The 22,703-nt window shown below is 40.5% G+C and overlaps 1 protein-coding gene across 1 annotated transcript; it reads right to left on the reverse strand.

Moving 5' to 3' along the window:
* Positions 1–267: 267 nt before the first annotated feature.
* Positions 268–21,763, reverse strand: LOC125294698 (protein fem-1 homolog C-like). The gene is made up of 2 exons (XM_048243641.1): positions 19,555–21,763; positions 268–4,146 (listed from the first exon to the last, which is right to left on the reverse strand). The coding sequence occupies exons 1-2, from the start codon at positions 20,096–20,098 to the stop codon at positions 2,801–2,803; spliced, it is 1,890 nt and encodes a 629-aa protein (XP_048099598.1). The 5' UTR covers positions 20,099–21,763; the 3' UTR covers positions 268–2,800.
* Between the last annotated feature and the right edge of the window lie 940 nt (positions 21,764–22,703).

Raw genomic sequence — 22,703 nt, forward strand, 5'->3', positions numbered from 1 at the left:
AGTAGTTTATGCATATGTAGTTTAATCTATGCTGCTGAAGCTATAGCTTCGCTTTACAATTAATACACACATGTAGAAGTATCTAAGACATCACAACATTAATCTTCTGTATATAAGTAAGGACACACAGAATCATTCTTTTTTAAGGTAATGCCTCAGGGTCAGTTTACAAACATATCTGTGCAAAATCTGCAAATCTAAATAAATAAATAGGCTACATACATACATACTAGACAGGTACATGTAATCACACCAGGACACATCAAACAATAGCAACAGGGGTTTATTGTCAAATATGCTGTTGAGACATCAAACAAGCATTTATCTCTGTAATATGAAATACTCAAGACCTCAAAGTAATAAATGAAATACTCAAAACCTCAAAATAATAAAGTGCAAGTCCCCCTGCTGGCATGGTGTGTCTGCGTTCTCTTAGTGATGAAATGAGTTCCTAGAAAACCATGAAAGCCCTTGATTTCACATAGTCTAAAAGCAGGGGTGCAGATGATGACAGAGGCATACCCTCACCCCAAGGAAAAAAATACCAATGTTTGTCACTACGTAACTGGACATTTAAGTAAAAGAAGATTGCATTGTTATTTATTTTATCTACAGTGAAGAAATACCAAATAAGGTTTACAGTAAAATATGTGGAAATATGCACGTATCTTAGTACTTGACAGGTGTCTGTCAGCTTCTCCATTGATTTGGTTACGTCAAACACCAGCACACAGGTGAAATGGACAGTCAAGTCAGTGTAAGCCTGCCCAAATGGATATAAATTGATCTTGTCCTAAAAGGGAAAGCGGGGCTTAAGCGCACACATCCCCTAATGCTCAGGAACACGAGGCGTGTAAATGTCTAAAGGAGTTCCAAGTTACTTGAACATGATATGAACATGGCATTATATGCAGCTATTATGGATTTGTTAATGTTAGTACTGTGCCTCACCTTGTCTAGGCACACCCAACCAGCCTACTATTGCAGTGTTGGCTTGCCAAAGTTTCATGACTGTTTATGGTACTATCAGATCAATCAGTCATAACACACCAGGCAAGGGTTATGACTAAGACTAAATTACTGATTGGGCTGATGTTGTCTGGAAGTAAGTCACACTCACAAACTGTCAGATTAAACTAAGAAATGAAACTTGAATCTAAACTATTTAGATGACACAGACACACACACACACACACACACACACACACACACACACCTGTAGGTCAGTGATTGGGGTGTGACAGTCATGCATCAATATAGTTCGAACAACCAAACAGATCAATACATTTAGTATGAGCCATTTAGACTCAAAAAGGTGTGTGGAAACAGTCTATTGTAGCCTGTGGTATAAACCAAATCTAACCCCTTACTTCCTAATCTGATTTTCAAAGCTGTTTTTTGATGAGTAGCCCTCACATGCAAGAAAATGCATGGAAACAGACTATTCAGAAATAGTATTTTTTTTTAATGATGACAAGGAAAATCAGTCACTGACATTCCAGCCAACCCTCATGAATCACAAAGATGATTGACTGGAAGGCAATGAAGAAAGTAGAAAGACATGAGGATGGGGAGACAGGAGGAGGAAACTGAGGACACATTAATGACATTACACACCCAAATTAACCAGACCCTGACAAAACAACTAAGCAATAGTTTGATCATGTGTAATTGACCAGTGTTGATCATTTAGGCCTGTGTCAAGTCTTGTCCATGGCTTCATAAAAAGTCAGTAACCCATCATGACTTTTAGAGCGTTAAACCATTGGCCAAAATTACACAAAATGCCTCCCCCCACCCCAGCTACTACCACGCACGCATGCGCACACACGTGCACACACACACACTTCAAAAACCTCTGCTGTGCCCCTGTCTAAAAGAGAACAAAAAAATGCAACTGCAGTTAAATGTGCAAATGTTACACCACAACACACCTGTACCATGCAAGGCCTTTATCTTTTTAGTACAATTACATGAGTAAAAAAAAGAATTTCAACATAAATGCAAATCTGAGATCAAAAGACCTCTGAGGTGTTCAGCATTGATTAATGTGCAGTAGTGAAGGTTAATGGTAATTGCATCACCCCGGACTTTTGTCTTTATGTTGTTTACAGCTTGCCTTAGAACAAGAGGGCTCAAAGTTACCAAAATGACTGCAGAAAACTAGAAAAGAGCTGGAAATAACAGCAGCCAATCAATCCACTTCTGCCAATAACTGATTTGTAAGATTATTCATTCTCCACTGAGGACCATAAAAAAGCCCTCTGCTATTTAATGGCTCCAATCATAGAACATGGATATCGAGACTTTCAAAACACAGGCTGTGACATGAAAACAAATACTTTAGTTTTACTGTATTGTACTGTATAACACAGAACAGTCTATCCTAGCCTGTGCATAGGAGGATTAAAGCACTTATGGCATGTGCAAACCTCAAAACACATTATAAAGCTTCTCAAAGGGCAGTTTCTGCAGAGAAAAAGAGCCATAGATGTCAGTGAAGGGAGTAGTGCATAGAGGTGGAGACAAAACAGAAATCATGAGGCTTTGGAGAAAAGCACCCTGGTGTGTCATAAAAACTAATTTGGGCCAAGTTGTCCTTAGCTTAGGCAACTGGACTATGCTTTGGAGAAAGGGAAGTAAACATTGGACAAAATAAATAAATAAAAACAAAGTTATAGGGGGAAGGGCAAAGATGTTATGAATGTCTCAGTTTCCCTTATTTTCCTTGCTTATCATTCCTCTCAGTCATACAGCCCTCACTCCTGGTTTTGTTCCTTGGTTAATTAAAAAGTCTCCACTATCTGTGCAAGAGCACAAAGTCCTCCAGGCGCTGGGGTATGTTGCCTTGGTAGACCAAGCCATGTTGGATGATGGCACGAGCGGCCAGGCACTGCAGGGTGGTGTGGTTGACTGGCTGGATGAGGCTGCGTGCCAGCTCCTTCTGGCCCAACAGGTCACAGGCAGTTTGTCGCATGGCATTGGTGCTGTCGAAATGTGTGCCACGATCAATCAGCAGCCGCATCAACTCAGGCTGTTGATTGGAGGCAGCCACGTGGAGTGGAGAATTGTCTTGTGCATCACGGCAATTGACGTCGGCACCACATTCAAGCAGCACAGCAGCCACTTGCAGTGAGGGGAAGCGGCAGACAGGGTAGCGGCCCACACAAGTAGTGGCACGGTCAGCTGCCAGGTGCAGTGGGCTTGAGCCATTCTTGCCACACGGCCGAAGTTTGAGGAAGCGGTAGATCGTCTCCTTCTTTAAGTGGTCTTGTTCCAGCGTACAGGGCACTTTTTCCAACAAGCAGATCAAGTGCAGGATGATGGAGAGTGCTTTACTCAGCTGGGCTGGGTCTGGGGTGGAAGTTGCTGCCAGTGTCATTAGTGAGCCTACCCCATGAGACTTATGTTTAATTGCCCGCTCGATCTCCAGCACACTCTTGCCCAAAATGGCCATAAGGTCATGGAAGGAAACCGAGGTGCCAAGAAGGCCTTTAGCACGGTCCTGCAACATGAAGGAAAAGAGTTCAGCAAAGGAAAGCAGACTGCTTGCGGTCATAGGGCTGAGAGGTTCTAGGTGGCGCTGTTGCATGTCTAGGGCGTAGCTCCATAGTGCCACACAGCGCTCAAAGTTGCCAGAGTCAGCGTACACAGCACCACGGTAACGGATGTAGTATGAGGTGTCTGGATGGGCAGGTCCAAGTACACGTTCACGGATCAGCAGTGCCTGCATGCGCATGCCATCTGGATCGGAAATGAGTGCGTCAAGTTCTTCCTCACAGCTCACCTCCACTGCAAAGTCATACGCTGCCACAAGTTGTTCAGGCTGGGGCTTGGGTAGGAGGTTAATAGGATCTGTGTGACGCAGCTCAAGGGCCTGTCGCCAGTGTTGCAGGGCCCCCAGAAGGTCACGTTTCTTGTCCACATAAGTGGCACCCAGCAGTTCAAGCGCATCTGCTCGCTCAGAAGGGGGTGTTAATGGGTGCTGGACCAGGTAGTCCACAATATTTGCATGGCCCGTCACACTGGCCGACAGCAACGGTGTCATGCCATAACCATCACGTTCCATTCGGGCACCATAATCCAACAGTAAGCGAAGTATTTCAAGGCTGCCTGACTCAGCACAGTCATGAAGGGCTGTATTGCCTGAAAAGACAAGGTCAAAGAGTTAACAGAACCATGGGAATGTTAAGATGTAAAAATCTCTCAAGGTACAGTTAGACATCTGAAAAATGTTGTATTAACATTTAAATACAGTCTATTAATGCACTGTCCAACAGAGAACCTTGCCTCAAAAGTACACAACATCTGTAACAATGCCAGATGAGAGGAGTCCAAATTATGGCCCTTTCCATTAACCTGCGTGAAGCTGGCCCCCCATGTTATTGAAAAATGATTAAAAACACTGCTATTCGTTTGTGCTACGTTTGTGCTGTAAAAATTATCGTTTGTGCCGTTAAGGGTTTTAAGTACTAACTAGACTGCATTTCCGGCGGGAACTGCGAAAGTGTGCTTGCCCTGGTCCGGTCACCAACGTGAGCAGACAGTGACATACGCTATGCTGAACCTGGCTTGATCCAAGCATTCTAACAGTGCCTTTCAGCGTTGGAGCAGTGGCAATACCTCAAAAGCTCTATTCAACTATTGCCTTGCGGGGTGAATGCGGTTCGTTGGATTTTTACCTGTGGCCTGCCTTCGAATTTAGCTTCTATGACTAAAATCAAATCAATAAAATAAAACAACAGCAGTGATTGGCTGCAAAAATAAATAATGTCAGGCGTCTTGCACCTCTCAAACTGGGCTATCAGGTAACCTAGAGAAAAATTTGAAATTATGAAAGCATTAAAATGCTGCTTGTTTGTCAGGATACTTTTTCACTGATTTATTTAAAAAATATGAGCTATGAGTGTAAATGTTATATATTCCATCCCCTAATTCTGTTTTACTGGTTTATTTGACAAATAATCTATATGGATTTGCTCTATAAAGACCTTATGTCTGTTTGAGATTGTTTTGAGAGCCTATTGATGTATCTCAGAATAAAGGAATGTCCACAACATTAATGATGTTTTTTTTGTGTGTGTGAATGTATTTTACTTAACTCATTGAATGTAGCTGGATACTCATGAACGCATGTCTCTAATAGCCACAATAGGAGTAATTTTAGCAACACCATTATTTTGTGTGGCCCATAACGACCCAGTGGATCATGAAAATGTGCCAAAATTCACATTCCTTGCTTGTTGTTGGTACATTAATCCCATTCAGATTGCCACTTACCTGAGATGTAAGAGTTCAGTATAGGTTTAAGGTCTGGGACAGGGATTTGACATTCTGTGACTTCTTCATTGAGGGCTTGCTTAGCAGCACTGTCCGCTTTCTCATTTCCCCTCAGACCAACATGGCCACCCAGCAAAAAACTACACTCAAGTTCTGGTTCTTTAGACGTTCTAGTTGATCAAGCTCAGCTTTGGTTGTACTTTTTGCGTATTTGCATATTTTTAAATGCAATTTCATTGAATGCAATTTACTTTTACGATTAAATAAAATTAATTTATCCCTCTCACCCATAGTTTTCTATTTATTTCCAAATGTACATAGGCCTACTGTAATTACATTTATACATAGTTATACATATACTACTGATCTTTATACTCTTCATCCTGCACATACTTATTCTTACTACTCTTATAATGTTGTTTCTGCACTACAATGACACTGTTTCCACACTGCACATAGCTGTATGTTATGTACATATCTGTTATATATTTGTCATATTGAATATCCATAATTATTCTGTTTTATTATATTCTGTTAATACACTGCATATATCTATATTATTATTTATACTATTATACTGTTACTGCTACATCTACATACATTATTTTACTTATTTTATGAGGTAACTGCTAATACACTGCACATATTTATATTTAATTCATATTACTCTAAACCACCTTCTGTAAATCAACTGTATACTACTGTCTACATTGCACTATATTTCTTGACCTGTCTCTGTATATTTCATCACCTTTCTATACTTTGCATCACATTGAATGCATACTGTACATGAATCACAGCTAAGATCTTTGGTTGCTATGAAGGCCAGTCGTTCTAAATGGATGGTTGCTATGGCCAAAGGCCAGTTCTATCTCTGCCGTTGTCAAGCGGGCATATCCTAACTTTATCTTATTTGAAGCATCTCTATTTTACTTACTTCCATACAGCGAGTCCCATTAAGAAGTGGCCACTTCATTCACACTTACCGTGATCCACGCAGCAACATTATTAAATTAATCTGTCACCATATGCCTATGCCAACGTTTGCAAGGAGGAGAGCATTTGAATTTGATTCACAATGAAACGTTACATTTAATGTACATGTTGACAATGAGTAGGCTAGTTTTGGTTGGGGTTACTGCATCCCTTAGTTATGCCTACAATGCAAAATTGTTCCCTCGCGATTGTTAGCTCCTGCAGACGATTTCAAAACATCAGCGACGAAAATGCCACCACAAAAATAGTTCGGTCTTAGTGAGTTAGGAGTCTTCGCGACTTCTTTTAAGCGGTCACAGACTCAGGCGCTACTTTTAGGGCTAAAATGCTTCCTGAATTACTCTTAGTAAAAAAAAAATAGGAGTCCTAAAGTTACGAAAGTACAAGCATCTCATATCAAATGACCATGGCATCACGCTTAAGCAACATAAATCCCATACAGCAACATCTCCTCCCTAGCTTCTAGCCACACAAGAAATGAATAATGTTAAATCTCTGCTTAGCATGCTTCTCCGCTTAGCATTCTAATAACAGAAGGGGCACATTTATGTTGACCACTACAATATGACTCATTAGTGGGTTTGATCCAGCAAGCCCACTATTGTTCTTCTTAAGTTTTCTTATTTATTATTCCTTTTCACCCACTTTTTGGACGAACTACTGCTCCTAGACCGTTTGAGCTATAGAGGCAGTTCGAACTCCAAAAATTCAGGCCCGAACCGGTGTAACTTGCTTGTTATTTTCGTGTCGCTGGCCCTTGTCGTTTTCGCGGTATTCCCGTTTTTCGGCGTTTTTGGGCCCCATTGAAATGAATGGTGGAATGTTCAAATTCCGATTGTGACATTCTAATTCAGAGTTTGAGTGACATCTGTGTATATGAAGGTGTGTGCAGCTCTAATTGAATGAAGCCCAGTCCAATGCCTTGCCAGCACCAGTTCCGCTCTGCCTCATCCATGTTGATCAGGTCATTAAAAAAAAAAATATATTAAAAAAAAATAAAAATATATATATATATATATATATATATATATATATATATATATATATATATATATATATATATATATATTTTTTTTTTTATTCAGCCCAAAAGCCAAACCATGTTCATTTAGGTCATTAAAAAAAAAAAAAAAAGAAAGTATTTTCCCAATCCATTCAGCCCAGTTCAATGCCCAGCTAGCTCCATTCAAACCTAGTCATGTGTATAGTTGTATAGATTATAACATTAAGAAACACACATTCATACAGCTTTTATGCACATCCACGCAACACTACAATCCACAATCAATTCAATTGTCTTGCCACGACCTGTGGAGCTTACAGATAACATTAAATTACTCTAGGTTCTGTATGTTATTTAAAGCCGACCTAACAATGAGTCCCTTCATGACGGTGTGTTGCAATGCATTCTGGGTGCTGTGCTGTGATTAGAGTAAAAATAAATCGCTACCAAGGCTCCAAATAGCAACACACTTACACCGTAGCATAATGAGGGTATCTACATGTAAACCGAAGCATTGAGAACTGTGTAAGTCTACAGGCAGTTTATTAAAAAGAAAAACAGTACCGTTCACGTCTCGTTCACATATACAGATGGGCGCCATCTTGGGAAAACACAACTCTCTGGGATGTGGCGTAAATCTCGCGTGAAACCTTGTTGCCGAACAGCAGGGAAGAGGCAACAGGATAGCAGCACGAAAGATACACAGGATACACACGGAATTCGAACGAATTTGAAGACATCGAAGAACAAACCCTTTTAGTTTGATGGACGTCCTTATCAGTCTATGGTCTAACTTATGAACGTGTCGGGTCAACGTCAACAATAGGTAAGTTAGGCTAACATAAACGTTAGCTATTTGCTGTTGTCATATGCAACCTATTAATGTTAGCTAACATGCTAAGCATTGAAAATGAATGCGTTAGCAATAGCCACTGCTTTTTTTGAGCTGACAAGCCCTGGAAATGCGTTAACGTAATCAGCCAAATTGACTCACTTCTTAAGACCCTTGGTATGGTGTTACAACGACGTGGAGTCGAAATGTAAATTGTTAGTATGGTTTTAATGTGTAAACAGACCAACCGCGATTTTGCAATGAAGTGAATGGAGTCATTTTAGGTACTACTTTTACGAGGTCTGTAGTTCTGTAAAAATTTATCTTATCTTTGAACAGACTACCTGGTTATCTTCCTTAGACTTCGTAGATGTAGTTACTACAATTTGGAGTCGAAATTCGAAGTGCAAATATGGTTTAAATGTGTAAACAAGACGCCTGATGTTTAAAATATGTTGATGTATGGGCACAGTATTATTGTGTATTGAGTATTAATGGGCTATCAGTAGTATGTAAACAGTTCATGTGTTATGTGATTTACATAAACTAGTAAACAACAGAAATGTTAAAAGCTGGTATTGTGTTTCCTGAATTCTTACATGCAGGCATTCAAATGAAATGTAATTAAATAGCATATATATATACTCTATCAATGTATGAAGAAAATGCAGTCCATTTTTCGGTTCCAGCAGCCAACAACCTCAGAACTGACCCTTCAGGCCTCTCAGGAGGCGCTGGCCTTCTAACCTAGTGACCACTATAGCAACCAGCATGATTGCCCTAGCAACCAGCATAGCAACCACAATATTTAGGCCTTTTAGCTTATTGGATGTTGCGTTAATGCAGATAACTTTTGATCCGTGTGCCCGATTTTCATAAATGAGGTACCGTTGGAATCCTTGGATGAGGCCGAGTTCCATGCCTCTGATCAAACCCAGTCTTGCAGTTCCTCGGAACCGCAAATCTAGTTATATCTGTAACTGTATAAAACACTTACTTTCATAAAGGACGCACACCATCCAGCACATACACATGGAAACCGATATTTTAGGCACTTGGCCACGAACTCAAAACGTGTCTCTCTGAAGCTCTGTTCTAGAATCTTTGCTCTGTTGTTCCCAGAGTTGCTAGGCAACAACAAATAAACGAAATGACAGTCTTTGATACCAATGGTATCAAAAGTGTAATGAAAGTGATTACTGAATGGATGTGTATGGTTTGCAATTAGAATAAACAAGAAATAACATTTCCAATAATTTCCCATGATAAATTACATATTTGCACCTTCCTTACTTATGAAGTTCACTAATGCCACCGTATTTAGTAAAATGTAATACAACGTTGCCACCTAGCGTTCAGATGTATTTAACATTAACGTGACATTGCTTGCTTATTCTTTCGTCAACTCCATGCTTTTAGGAAAACAATCATAGTTCCCTCTTCAATGAGTGATTACCAGCTCGTTTTTGTACAGAGATAACTGTTTATTGTCCCTAGGTTTACAGAAACACCTATTCATATTAATACGTAGCCTATGGAGTGCTGCCGACCACTGTTCATTACGGCCCAGAATGCCTTGCATGTCTTTACAACAAAACAACACAGTAAAACCTAAATGCCCGTAAACATGCATTTGCATACTTGTAACATTTTTAATAATACTCTTCCATCATGATATTTAACAATAATGAAAAATTTAATTTGAATACAGTCAATGTAAAAAACAACTCTATTATGTAAGCTATATATAGCTACTGTTCTCCTTGCTATTTCAGTTCGTAAGTCCATACTATCCCATGGCAGAGCAAGGATTTCATGAGTGGGCAAGGTTGCCCGGAGACATTGTGGCTGCCCAGAGGCATTGAGCATACTTGGAAGGCATTGTGATAAAAGGTGAATGGTGCGAAGGTGAATGGTGAGAGTTACCAAATACCTGTGGGTGGTTTGCAAAATGATGGAAACTTTTGGAATATTTTTTTTTTTTTTTTTTAGCTTATGCACCCTTACATTGGAGTCCCAAGTTCATATACAATTTGGTATCGATATGTGACAGTGGTCCTGAGATATGGACAACTTCCCGTTTCGGAGCTTCGCCGCCGATTTCGTTTGGCTGTGACGGGCAAACGCTTCTGAAAATCAAAAATCTTTTCTGTAACTTTTGTGAGGCTTGGTCCAAGGATCATGTACGTCAAGTTTCGTGAAGTTCTGACCAAATTTGTGACCTGTGAAACTTTAGTTTCGCTTTCTATTCAATCCAATATGGCGGAAGAATGACAAGGGTCAGTGACGTCATTTTCAATTTCCACACTACACCGATTCCGGCCGGACGTCCCAGAGTTGGATCGGTGGTGATATCTCAAAAGGTCTAGGAGCAGGAGCTGGCCCAAAATCGGGCTTACAGGAATAATAATAAGAAGAAGAAAAATAAGTGTGCTGCTTTGCAAGCACACTTAACTAGAATTGCGGTTCCGAGGAACTGCAAGAGTGGGTTTGATCAGGGGCATGGAACTCGGTTGTGATGTCACAATCGGAATTAGAATCCTTGAACATTCCGCCATTCATTTCAATGGGGCCCAAAAACGCCGAAAAACGGGAATACCGCGAAAACGACAAGGGCCAGCGACACGAAAGTACCAAGCAAGTTACACCGGTTCGGGCCTGAATTTTTGGAGTTCGAACTGCCTCGATAGCTCAAACGGTCTAGGAGCAGTAGTTTGTCTAAAAAGTGGGTGAAAAGGAATAATAAATAAGAAAACTTAAGAAGAACAACTGTGGGCTTGCTGGATCAAACCCACTAATAAATAAGAAAACTTAAGAAGAACAATAGTGGGCTTGCTGGATCAAATCCACTAACTAGAATTGCGGTTCCGAGGAACTGCAAGAGTGGGTTTGATCAGGGGCATGGAACTCTGCCTCATCCAAGGATTCCAACAGTACCTCATTTATGAAAATCGGACATACGGGTCAAAAGTTACATGCACACACCTTCATATACACAGACAGCCCAGCCCAGCCCATTAGACATTGCCAGATGGCTTAGAACTCTGCCAGGTGCAATCGAAACGATTGGGTATAGGCCTAGGTTTGGACATTGATGGAGGGGCTAGGTAATAAGCTACAACTGCTGGACAAGGCCGCTGGACAATTTACATAGTAGCCTACCCTACAAACGTTTATTTTAAATGGCACAAATCAGCACGCACGTAGCACAAATGATGGCGGCTATTTTGAGGAGATTTGGACACTGATGATGGGCTGAATGACGTCACACATGTAACACAGCGTGTTAACTTAAAAAACATAGCTGCACAAATGTTATTTTTAACGGCACAAATCAGCACAAACATAGCACAAACGATTGAGACCATTTTGGGAAGATTTGGACATTGATTGGGGGCTGAGTGACGTCACACGTGTAACAAATAACGTGGAATACCTTAAAAAACATAGTAGCACAAATGTTACTTTTAACGGCACAAATGAGCACAAACGTAGCACAGACGATTGACACTATTTTGGGGAAATTTGGACAAGTATGGGGGGCTGAGTGACGTCACTGGCCAGAAAATGTAAAGTTTAATTACTTAAAACCCTTAACAGCACAAATGATAATTTTTACGGCACAAACCGCACAAACGTAGCACAAACGAATAGCAGTGTTTTTAATCATTTTTGAATAACATGGGGGGCCAGCTTCACACAGGTTTTCCATTAGACTCGTAAATCATCGTACACCCACCCGTACAACATGTACGAATGAGTTTGGCAAAGGAATGCGTTTCTCTCGAGCCCTGAAGGGCATTAGCAGGAGGCTAGTCATTGTTATCGTTTTGTGCTACATGTAGCCTCTAGCTAAACGGCTGGAAAACAAATTGTTACATTGTATTGCACGCACAGCAAGACCGTGCAATGCATGAATTGGTGACCGGATTGAAGCAGCAATGTAATCTAGTGTGTAAGAGCACTGCGTCAACATTAAAATGACCAACACAGTACATATGCAAAAAAAAAAACACATGTAATCTCATCTCAACTATGGGCGCAGCCATGTGTCGTAAGGTCGTACGTCCACCTCGGGGTACTCTGAGGTGAAGGGGGCGTGCCTGCGTGAAATGCCACAAGAAAGCTGGGTAATATACACTTTCTAACTCGGGCGACGGATTTACAAGTCTAATGGAAAGGGCCATTAGATAACAAATTCCTATTCTCATTCAGCCTTTAAGTCATTCCCACAGGAAACAGGATGAACTGTCCTGAACTGAAGAGCTTGTATGACACAGTAGCAATACTGGAAGATGCTTAGAGAAGTTGACATCTACCGCAATTCTTGAGGATTTCTGTCCCTAATCTCTGAAAGTAGCAATAAGCAAGCAGTCTAGCTGAGGAACCTTGCTGGATTTTACTTGTTTAAAACCTGTATGTGAAAGACCCAACTCCCCCAGCCACATTTAGGTTTGCTGACTGAGACACAGAAGTTTATGCACAGCTCTGACTGAAGTACAAAATGGGAAGGGGGAGATCTTTTTAACAGAGTAGACACAGTGTGTGCCGGTGCCAATGCTTGATGGTGGGCTTGCCCAGCACTGGGAGGTTCCGAGATTGACAGCTCAACACCGAATGACACGACTATAATTGCTGTTTGACTTTGGACTGCTAGCTTGCCAATGTTAGTTGGCTGGCACACAAATTGCAAACAACACCTCTAACCTATTTTTTTAACTGTACAGTGCCTATTTCTCACTAAAGTTTACAAAATCTGCTCAAAACAAAGCCAAACTATTTACATAAACATGACTGTTTTTGGAGTCGGTCCATCATCCTGATTATTTTTTCCAGTCGGGAGCTTCATCAGAACATTTGATTGGCCAGCACTGTGCTGTTTCTGTCACAGGTTAGGCCAGTGGTTCTCAACCTTTTTTCAGTGATGTACCCCCTGTGAAATATTTTTCCCTCCAAGTACCCCCTAACCAGCGTAAAGCATTTTTATTTGAGAGAGAAAGACTTAAAACAGAGCGCTGTGACATCAGTGTCTAATTTATTAAACTTTGGAACTACGACTCCATCCATAAACTTCAGCCACGACTCCATCGTTTGAGTTTTGACATTGATTGACAGGTGATGGCGGGTGGCATGTGACAGGTTGGGTCGAACCATCCTGGTATGGGGTTTTTTTTAGGATAATGAAATTGAATAGCCTACTGAAATATAAAATTTATTTTATAAACTTATATTTTCCTGACATATTTTAAATCTATGTACATGTTAACCCTAATTTGTTTTTAGGGCATTTTCAATACCTTTATTCATAAGGATTTATTCTGGTCATTGTAAGTGCCACACACACATATTATATGTTGGGGTTTTTTTCCAGCAGAATCTAGGCTATCCAGATCTGCCATCACTTCATGTATTAGTACTAGCATTGATTTTATTTTGATTTTTAAAGAATTAAAATATAAAAAGCGTATTATAAAAAAATCTTATATTTTGATATGTATCTCACCACAGCAAGCTCATAGCTCTACATGCATCATGTGTGTGTAGGGCATTCTGTCCTGAATCTGGCAATATCATTGCCATGGTGGAGGAATTCTCTGGGGCTGAGCAATTTACAGACATATGTGGTGTGTGCCTTACAGAAATAAATGCCATTTTTTTTATTTAGTGATTTAATGACTTTTCTGCGCTCCATATCTGTGACACGAACTGATCTTACCTAACTTGACCAGAGTTTACGTGTACTCATGATTCTCTACAACTTTTTACTGCATTGCCATGAACAAAGTTAAGGCAAAAAAGGTGTTTCTTTGCCGAACAAATTGGGATGCAATATGAGCCTTGAATTGGATGCCATGCAGGAATTTGGTAGGATCTCAAAACCAGATTATGAACATTCTTTGCCATAGAAAACACACAATAGCGTTGGATTATAACATGCTTTGCTACAAAAACAGACAAAAACGTGAGGTAAGTCGAGCTATATGAAGTTATTATTTTGCTGTCACTTCGTCTGTTTTATAACCCAGAAGGATGTACTTGGTATCAAATGATAGCTCCGTGTCTCCTCTTTCATCTGACATGCGTGGCATATCTGTTCGATCACAAGTCTGCGAGTAATTCAAACGAGAGTAATGGGTGTGCAGCATTGGTTTTTGTACATGACGTTATTATTTTGTAGTTACTTCGTCTGATTTCATAAGCCAGAAGGATCAACATACTTGCTATCAAATGATAGCCCCATGTCTGGGGTATGCGTTCACGGGTTTGCGAGTAATTCAAATGAGAGTAATGGGTGCGCACGTGAACGCAGAGAAGTAAAGACTAAATATGGTGCAATTTGATTTAATTTCATGATTTTTATTTTCATACTTTAACGTACAGACAAGTGCGTTGTCTCGTTGGAAAGCCCCACTTCTGCTCTGTCACGCAATAAAGGTTTCATCTCGCTGCGATGAAGAGTTGCAGAGCAATGTAACAGAGAAGAAAGGGTGTGTGTTTTTGACGCACTTTACGTCAATCGGATTCTAAGGGTTAAAATCTCACGTACCCCCTGGAGTGCCTTCACGTATCCCCAGGGGTACGCGTACCCCCATTTGAGAACCACTGGGTTAGGCTATGCCAGCCAAGTGCCAAAACCTATGGAACCAATGGAAGGTTCCGCAACTCGAAATGTAAACCTTTCAAACACCACCTGACACCACCTTCTGGGTAGGGCTTTGACTTTTGCCCAAAAATCATATTCAAAGTTTGTTTGTTTTGTGACGGTAGTGGGGTAGCGTAACGGTTGGGCGCCAGGTGGATTTATCCACCACCACTCAGACAGAGTGAAATTAAACTAAAATTAAGAAATAATAACAAATGGACTTTATAAACACCACAAAACACTAAATGACTAACTAAAAAGACTTCAAGAAATATGATTCAAGTAGCTGTGTTCAAAATGTATTGAACATATTATATTATTGAGGACACATCATATGAACACAACGCACAAACAAGCAAACAACCACAAAAGCAGTTAGCAGTCCATATAGCCCATTTTAAGTCAGGCCACTAGGAGGCGGTAGGCGGTAGCCTCGGCAAAAAACGCAAAAAAGGCAAGATGCAAAAAGGTCCAAAAAACAAGAGTGGAAATAAAGGATCTTCATTCAAAAAAGACCTCTCCAGATTTGATCATGTGAAGATTCCCGTGGGCCAATGGTCCCTTATAACATTGTTTTAACAATAAAAGTTACATACAAATGCACTGTTCTATCACAATTTTATTTGCATTGTCACATTTTTTGTTCCAGTGTAATAATCAAGGAACACCATGGGCACATGAACACCAGCAGCACAATGATATCATGCAGCTAGAGATGCACCAATATGGAATTTTAGGGCCGATAACGATAACTAATATGTATTGGTGTGTTGTGGCCGATACCGATACGATAACCGATAATATTACTTTTGAAAAAAATTGTGAAAAGTGATTTGGGGAAAGCATTTAATAAGTATAATTTTATTGCAGTAATTTTACCTACCACCAAATGATGGACAGAACTCATAATAGTCCTCAATAGTACAGCAGTCAACAAAATAGCAGTAGCCTAGCCCTATGTGTGGCTCCTTTAAGTGAACCTGACGTCAGTGAACTACGAGTGCGTGGCTAGAGACAGTGCATGAATCGTTTTCATTTAGGAGTAAATGCTCATAAAACAAAAATAAATAAAATATATTGTTCAAATCAGAGTTTGTGTGCAACTCCTCAGACTGTATCTTATGTCCATCTACTCTGTTGCGCACAACCTGCTGCAGCAGAAAAGAAAGGGGTTAGCCCCGAAGGTTTTAATAACTTATGATGACTTGTCTGGAACTGAGGCAGGGATGGTTAGCATTTCTAGGTAATAATACAAAACCCAAGCTAACGTAATGCAAATATAGTACTAAAATACAACTTAGAACTAGGTCTACTTATGTACTCGTCCCACCGACAATTTTGTTTATTTGTTTCCCCGACTAGCGCGGTAAAGTGCAAACACACCAGCACAAGACGGATCTAGGTAGGCTGAGCTCCACTCTGCTAAGGTTAAAGAGGTGGATAGGATTTTGGGATGCACAGAATCAACGCAGATCCACAGGTCTTGTTAGAGTGGTGAAATACATTCACACCGCTGACATTATATTGAGGAAGAAGTATAGCCAATTAAGCTCAAGTAGCTCAGTGTAGCCAGACGGACCTTACCTACGCCTAGTCGAGAAATTAGGGCTTTAAAAAATATCGGCGCAAATTATCGGCCAGAATTCTATTATCGGACCGATAATAATATTTTCATTTTTTCACTTATCGGCCAATAATATATCGGCCGCCAATCTTGCATCCCTAGAAAATACCACATATGTGGGGCGCTGTGGCGCAACAGGCTACAGCGCCCGTATCATGAACGGGTCCAAGTGCCCACGGGGACCCATGTTCGAATCCGACCTGCGGTCATGTCCCAATCCCACCCCATCTCTCTCTCCCACTCACTTCCTGTCTATCTTCACTGACCTGTCGGAATAAAGGCAAAAAGCCCAAAAAAATATACTCAAAAAAATAAATAAATTAAAAAAAAACACCACATCTGAGGTGTCATTTGTAAAGACATATTTTTGTAAAGACAAATTAATGCCCTATTCATTTTGTTTGACCTAAAGACAAGCATGTTCTGCTTGGGTAAAATTGAGTTGAGTTGGTTAAATGTGGTTACTCAGGCAGCCATGTTTTTTATTTTGAAAAGAGTCTTACTTTATCCAGAATTCATTGCACTATAGTCCTACTTCAGATAGTCAAGAGCTAAACTGCTTTGTGCAACCGTTTAATTTATACTATATGAAGTCTGACTGTCTACGATATCTAAGCAGCTTTGGAAAGGCAGTATGTGTAACAGATCACCATAGCTTTGGGCCATACATGGACAGGGAATTCCCAAAGGCAAGAGATTGGGTAAGGCAATCATCTTTTTTGCCTGCCTTTGTTCGTATATTAGCTGATTATTATTATATATTTTTTTTTATTACTTTGTCTACATTATTCTCTTACATGTCCATATTTATTTTATGCTGGTCTCTAGACTTTATTCTTGCAATGTTGGACTTACTTATTTGCACCATCACCACTTACTCTCATAGAGCACCTTACCATGCATACAGAATTACAGGCTCAGCCCCTACCAGTCACTGCAAGCGCCTCATGCTTAAGCACACTATATGGATATTTGATTTAGTTTATTTAGTATTTTTTTATCTTCTACTGTCTCTATTGTGCAGTTGATTAGTGATTTCAATTGGGAGAAAAGGTTGATGACTTAATGTTTAATTCCTCCCTCCTGGTCCTAATGAATGAAACAGGCATAGGGGACAAAATAAACATACAGTTTAAGCTATGTAAACGTCCTACAACTTGAGAGAAAGTGGAATAGAACATTATGTCCAATATTCCAATATATGGTTTAATGTTCTGCATTATGTCCAATATTCCAATATGTGGTTTAATGTTCTGCATTTCTCATTAGTGGGTCACTTTGATACTAAAAGTATGATTCTAGGTAATGACTGTATGATATCTGTACTGTCCCTGTGTATATCGGTGTGTGACTATTTAGAGATAAGCGGGAATATTATGTCTTTGCAGTGTTTCACTGTTCTACATGGCTGCGTCAGTAGCTATCTGCTCCGGATTGCCAGGTTGCCACTAATCAGAGTCTGATTCAGTGTAGTCCATGTGAGATGGGATGACCAACGCCATCTCCCGTCAGCGTGGAAGGATACTTAAACCCTAACTATTTCCTTGTCTAGTTAGAGTGGCTGATGGATCTTTAGGTGAAGTCATGCTGTCTCTCCCTTGATGCGCATCATTGTAAATAAACTCTGTTCCTGATTTTTCATACTATTGGTCTGACTGGGTCTCTATTAAATCTACGGTATCAAAATTACCATCAAACATCAATATTTTACAACATATCCTAAAAATGCTAATAAACTCATACATATTTTGGTTACAATGACCGGGTTATCCGTTTGTAAAGTCTCTATTTGTCAGAAACGTTTTGAAATCAGCACTTTACCAGCCAGCAGTACTTTGTGGGCAGTTGTGGAAAAGTTCACTTGCGAACATAAACTGGCTGACTGCGGTGAAGTTAGTTGATGTTGGATATTCGACAGATATGTTACACATAACCAGCTGACGAATATCCAATATCAAAACTAACTTCACCGCGATAACTGGCTGGCAGACACCTCGCAAATAACCAGACTTATTTTTCTGGTTACAATAATTAGGTCATTGGAATATACTGTGTCTATTTCTCGATTAACTTTTAGGATATCTAAGCAAGAAAAGGCCAAGCAAATAAGATTAATATTTCAGCACAGCAGTCTATGGAGTTCCCCATTCCGAATACCGTGTTGGTGGTGAGCAACACAGTCGTGGGGGTGGCCTTGCATGCGGTGCATTCTGGGAGTTGTTGGCTTTCATCCACATGAGTCTAAAATACATTTTATGCCTTTTCTTCTACATATTCCTTTAACTGGTATGTGGGATAACTAGAAGTAGTGCTCAATGTATAATGGGCATTTAGTGGCACTTTGTACATGTGCATTTTTTTGTGGAGACCTCAAATATTGCCACATTAATAAAGCATTGTACTTGCAGACAATATTCTGATCAATGCTTTGTGTGTACAAAAAACAAGTTTACAAGACTCTCAATATCACTTGCACTTTATTCCAAATTTAGGGTTGTATATAAAATCAATGGGCATGCAGGACAAACTTTTAATAGTGCAGTCATGCAGAGCATATGTTTGTCTTCCATCCTACAAAGTTTGCACTGGCTAGGAATAATACTTACAAATATTAATGTCCAAACATGGCCTTCACAATAAGGCATTTGAGAGTGAGAGTAAGAGTAAGAGTGTAAAAATTAAGGGAAAAAATGGGGGATCAAGGCTGAAAAATGTATTAAAACATTGAAATGTAATAAAGATATTTAATAGGTCTTAGGACCTAAAACACTGTGTAGACAAACTTCAGCCAAAATCAGCCAGCCAGTTCTGAGCCAGTAGCTGTTTGTTTCAACAAATTGCTCTATGTGGAGCAATTGGTTGAATTTGACAAAAAATGTAGGCCATCAGAAGAGTAACAAAAATATGCTTGCCTGACACCTGGGATGCCATGACTGACCAGTGACACTATTGAATAACCCATGCATAAAAAGGCAGAGGCAGAGATGGGGAAAGATCACAAACTAACACATTACAACAATGAGTGAGTGAAAATGTTGTTCGACCTCCCAACCCAACCCAAAATTACCTGACATATGACAAGTAGGATAGTGCTTTCAATCAAGTTAATTAACAAACATAATGATGAAGCCTAAGGCGGCAAAATACATGGTTTAATCTTTCAGAAGTTGTCTTACCCTTCACGCTTTTTCTGTTGACATCTGCGCCCTTTTCCAGAAGGTACTGAGCAATTTCCTTGTGGCCCTTGTAGCAGGAAATCATGAGGCATGTATGGCCATGTCTGTTAGCCACTTCAAGGTCTGCTTTATGTTCCACCAGATATTTAACAATATCGAGATGTCCGTCAAAACAAGCGGCTCTTAGGGGCGTTGAGTTCGTAAGGGTTGTGTTGTTAACGGAAGCTCCATGGCCTACCAGCGACTGTACCACTTTCAAGTGTCCAGCAGCCGAAGCAGCCCATAATGGTGGAGCCCCCTCTATTGTCTCGCCATCAAAATTGACAGACCCCCCGACTTCGACAGGGGCTAAACAACATTCCAAAAGATATTCCACAAGCTCAAGATGTCCATATCTCGCAGCCATTAGTAATGGCGTTGCCCCGTTTGTTTTCTCAGACATAAGTTTAGTGACCTCGGGGTCACTTTTGTTTTCCAATAGTTTTTGGAGCAGCCGAAGCTTCCCATCCCTGGCAGCGTTGAAGACGGCCGTTTTTAAATCCATTGCATGGAAGGAAGTGTAACTTGACAGTAAACAGTTAAAAGTCTTTCAATTGTTCACCAGAGGATAAGATAGATGGCGTTTAAGTTAGTTCTAGCATTTTCACCTGATGTTTAGTCAGTGTTACTGCACTCTTTCGTCTGTGCATGTGATAGGCTAACTTAATGTTAGCCAGCTGAGAGAATCACGACACATCAATCAAGTGGCCCTGTGAATCCCCCACCAAAAATCTCGAGCGAAAACGGTCTGAAACCAATCAAATGCTACACATTTAAGTATCACAGGTTAACGTTAAACGAATTCTACTTCCTTCCCAGCTCAATGATTAGCTAACGATACCTTTGACAGCAAACGAGGATAGCATCTGCTAAGTTAACAGTAGCTAGCTTCAGCTAACTTATCTGTCCAAGAACAATGTAGTCAATTTGCCGTTTTCTAAAATAACGTTACATTTCCTGCACCGATGCACTTGACTTACCAAAATGTTGGTATATATATATTTTAACAAATACAACACTTAACCTATCTGACTAGTTAGAGTCGTTAGATTACGTTGCTACGTGGAAATGGGTGCCACAGTTCTTCCATCCACGAAACTGCTTTTTAAGCTAGCTGGCTAGCATAGCAATCTTAGCCAACCTTTGTCACCTGTGTCTTTAATGTCGTTTTCTGATCCATTGAACAATCCACCCAGATAACGTTAGCACATAACCAGACGCATCACTTTCTTACAATGCCATTTGTGCGTCGTAACGTTTTGTCATGAAAGAAACGGCTGATCGAAGCTGTTAATGTCTCAAGTTCGATGAAAAATATCTGGGCCAGGGGAAAATAACCTGCGTTATACTAGCTTAGATGGGTTTCCCACCCCCGCTTGTTTCGTTTCCCGTATTAAATTACGTGCCATTGCCTCGAGGTAATTGGTTAATGTTAGTCTACCGTCAACTACAGTCTTTTAATCCAACTAGTTTGGCTTCGTAAAGGCAAAAAACGGGTTTTTAAAAATATTACGATTATCCAGACATCACGCGGAAGCGAACGAAGCAGTGCGGCAATGCATCGCCGCAAAGAGCTCCAGCAAATGCACACTTCTACTTCAGGATACAGGGTAGTTCTATGGGAAATGATGCAGATTATTTGAATGGGCAAAAATGTATCCAATCGCAGAGCTGAATTTTTAACTACGTATTTGCGACGAAAATAGATAGTGAACACGAGGAAAGCCTTTATCGGGGAACCCCCTTCATTTATACAATTGAAATTGACAAATGAACACCTAAATAAAGGAGCGTTTTAGGCCTACAGTGCACTGCGGTGGCTTTTATTCGCTGGCTGCTTCATATTTTTCTTCCTGGTTTTTTCTGCGTTTAAATCAACATGAACCTATACTTGTTGTGATCTGAACTATATAGGCTACTTTAAGTTTTGTGCAATTTAGACCTATTTATATTAATTATGTGTCCATTACACTTGCTAAAAAGTCATTCTATCACAGAAAAGTTGAGAACGCCACTGACGTTGCAGTCATCCTTCCTCGCCGCCAAAGCTACTTCGCTTGATGGTGTTCCCCACCGTCGACTCAAGGCAGTGCTGCGACCGTCGAGGCAACCCTGACCAAGGTGCTCTAAGCGATGCCACGCGATTTTTTAGGTTAAAACATTTTTTGTCACTTACAGCAAACATCACCTCACCACCCGCTAGCTGCCTGTGTTCTGAATCAATGTAAAAAACGCGATCTCTGTGGACAGCCCAGGCAACAAAAACAACCTGGGCAAACCTAGCCCATAAAAACATAACAAACTGTTCCAGCAAATCACAGACGAGATGCTCGTTTAGGAGAGTTTCAATTGCACGGGAGGGAGGGGGAGGAAGTAGCGAGCTAGCGTTCTGTTTTTGTTGAATGTCAACAGAAGTGACGTTACCCAGCATCGATTAGAGCAGGGGTTCCCAAACTTTTCCACGACAAGGCCCCCCAAATACCACTAGGTTCTGGCCAAGGACCCCCTTGATGTGTTATTAAACCCATCTACAATACTACGGCAAATGTAAAAATACATTAAGTTAATTCTAATAATTATTTTAGCTACAAGCACTTTGCGATGGAGCATACAGTGTGTAAAAATTGCATTTGGGGCTTCCTGCTATATGAGAGCTATTACTCTACTATTATTCCTATACATTATCATGGACAATATAATGTTCAGATATGCGACAAATTATTCTAATGGCATTGTATAACAACCCTCATAGTAATAGGTATATTTAAAATGTATTTGTTGCTTTTATTTTTCCTTCCTTGCTGTGGCCCCCCTGGCACTCCCTCGTGGCCCCCTAGGGGGCCCCGGCCCCCACTTTGAAAACCACTGGCTTAGAGCAGTGGTTCTCAATGGGAAGGGGGGAGATCTTTTTAACAGAGTAGACACAGTGTGTGCCGGTGCCAATACTTGATGGTGGGCTTGCCCAGCACTGGGAGGTTCCGAGATTGACAGCTCAACACCGAATGACACGACTATAATTGCTGTTTGACTTTGGACTGCTAGCTTGCCAATGTTTAGTTGGCTGGTACACAAATTGCAAACAACACCTCTAACCTATTTTTTTAACTGTA

Source organism: Alosa alosa, chromosome 5, assembly GCF_017589495.1.
Source record: "Alosa alosa isolate M-15738 ecotype Scorff River chromosome 5, AALO_Geno_1.1, whole genome shotgun sequence".
Classification (NCBI taxonomy): Eukaryota; Metazoa; Chordata; class Actinopteri; order Clupeiformes; family Clupeidae; genus Alosa; species Alosa alosa.

Excerpts from the sequence above, each read along its gene's own strand:
- LOC125294698 (XM_048243641.1), bottom strand. The coding sequence starts at position 20,098 with ATGGATTTAAAAACGGCCGTCTTCAACGCTGCCAGGGATGGGAAGCTT. Across the intron at positions 4,147-19,554 it reads CAACAGAAAAAGCGTGAAGG|GCAATACAGCCCTTCATGAC; the intron begins GTAAGACAACTT and ends TTGTCTTTTCAG.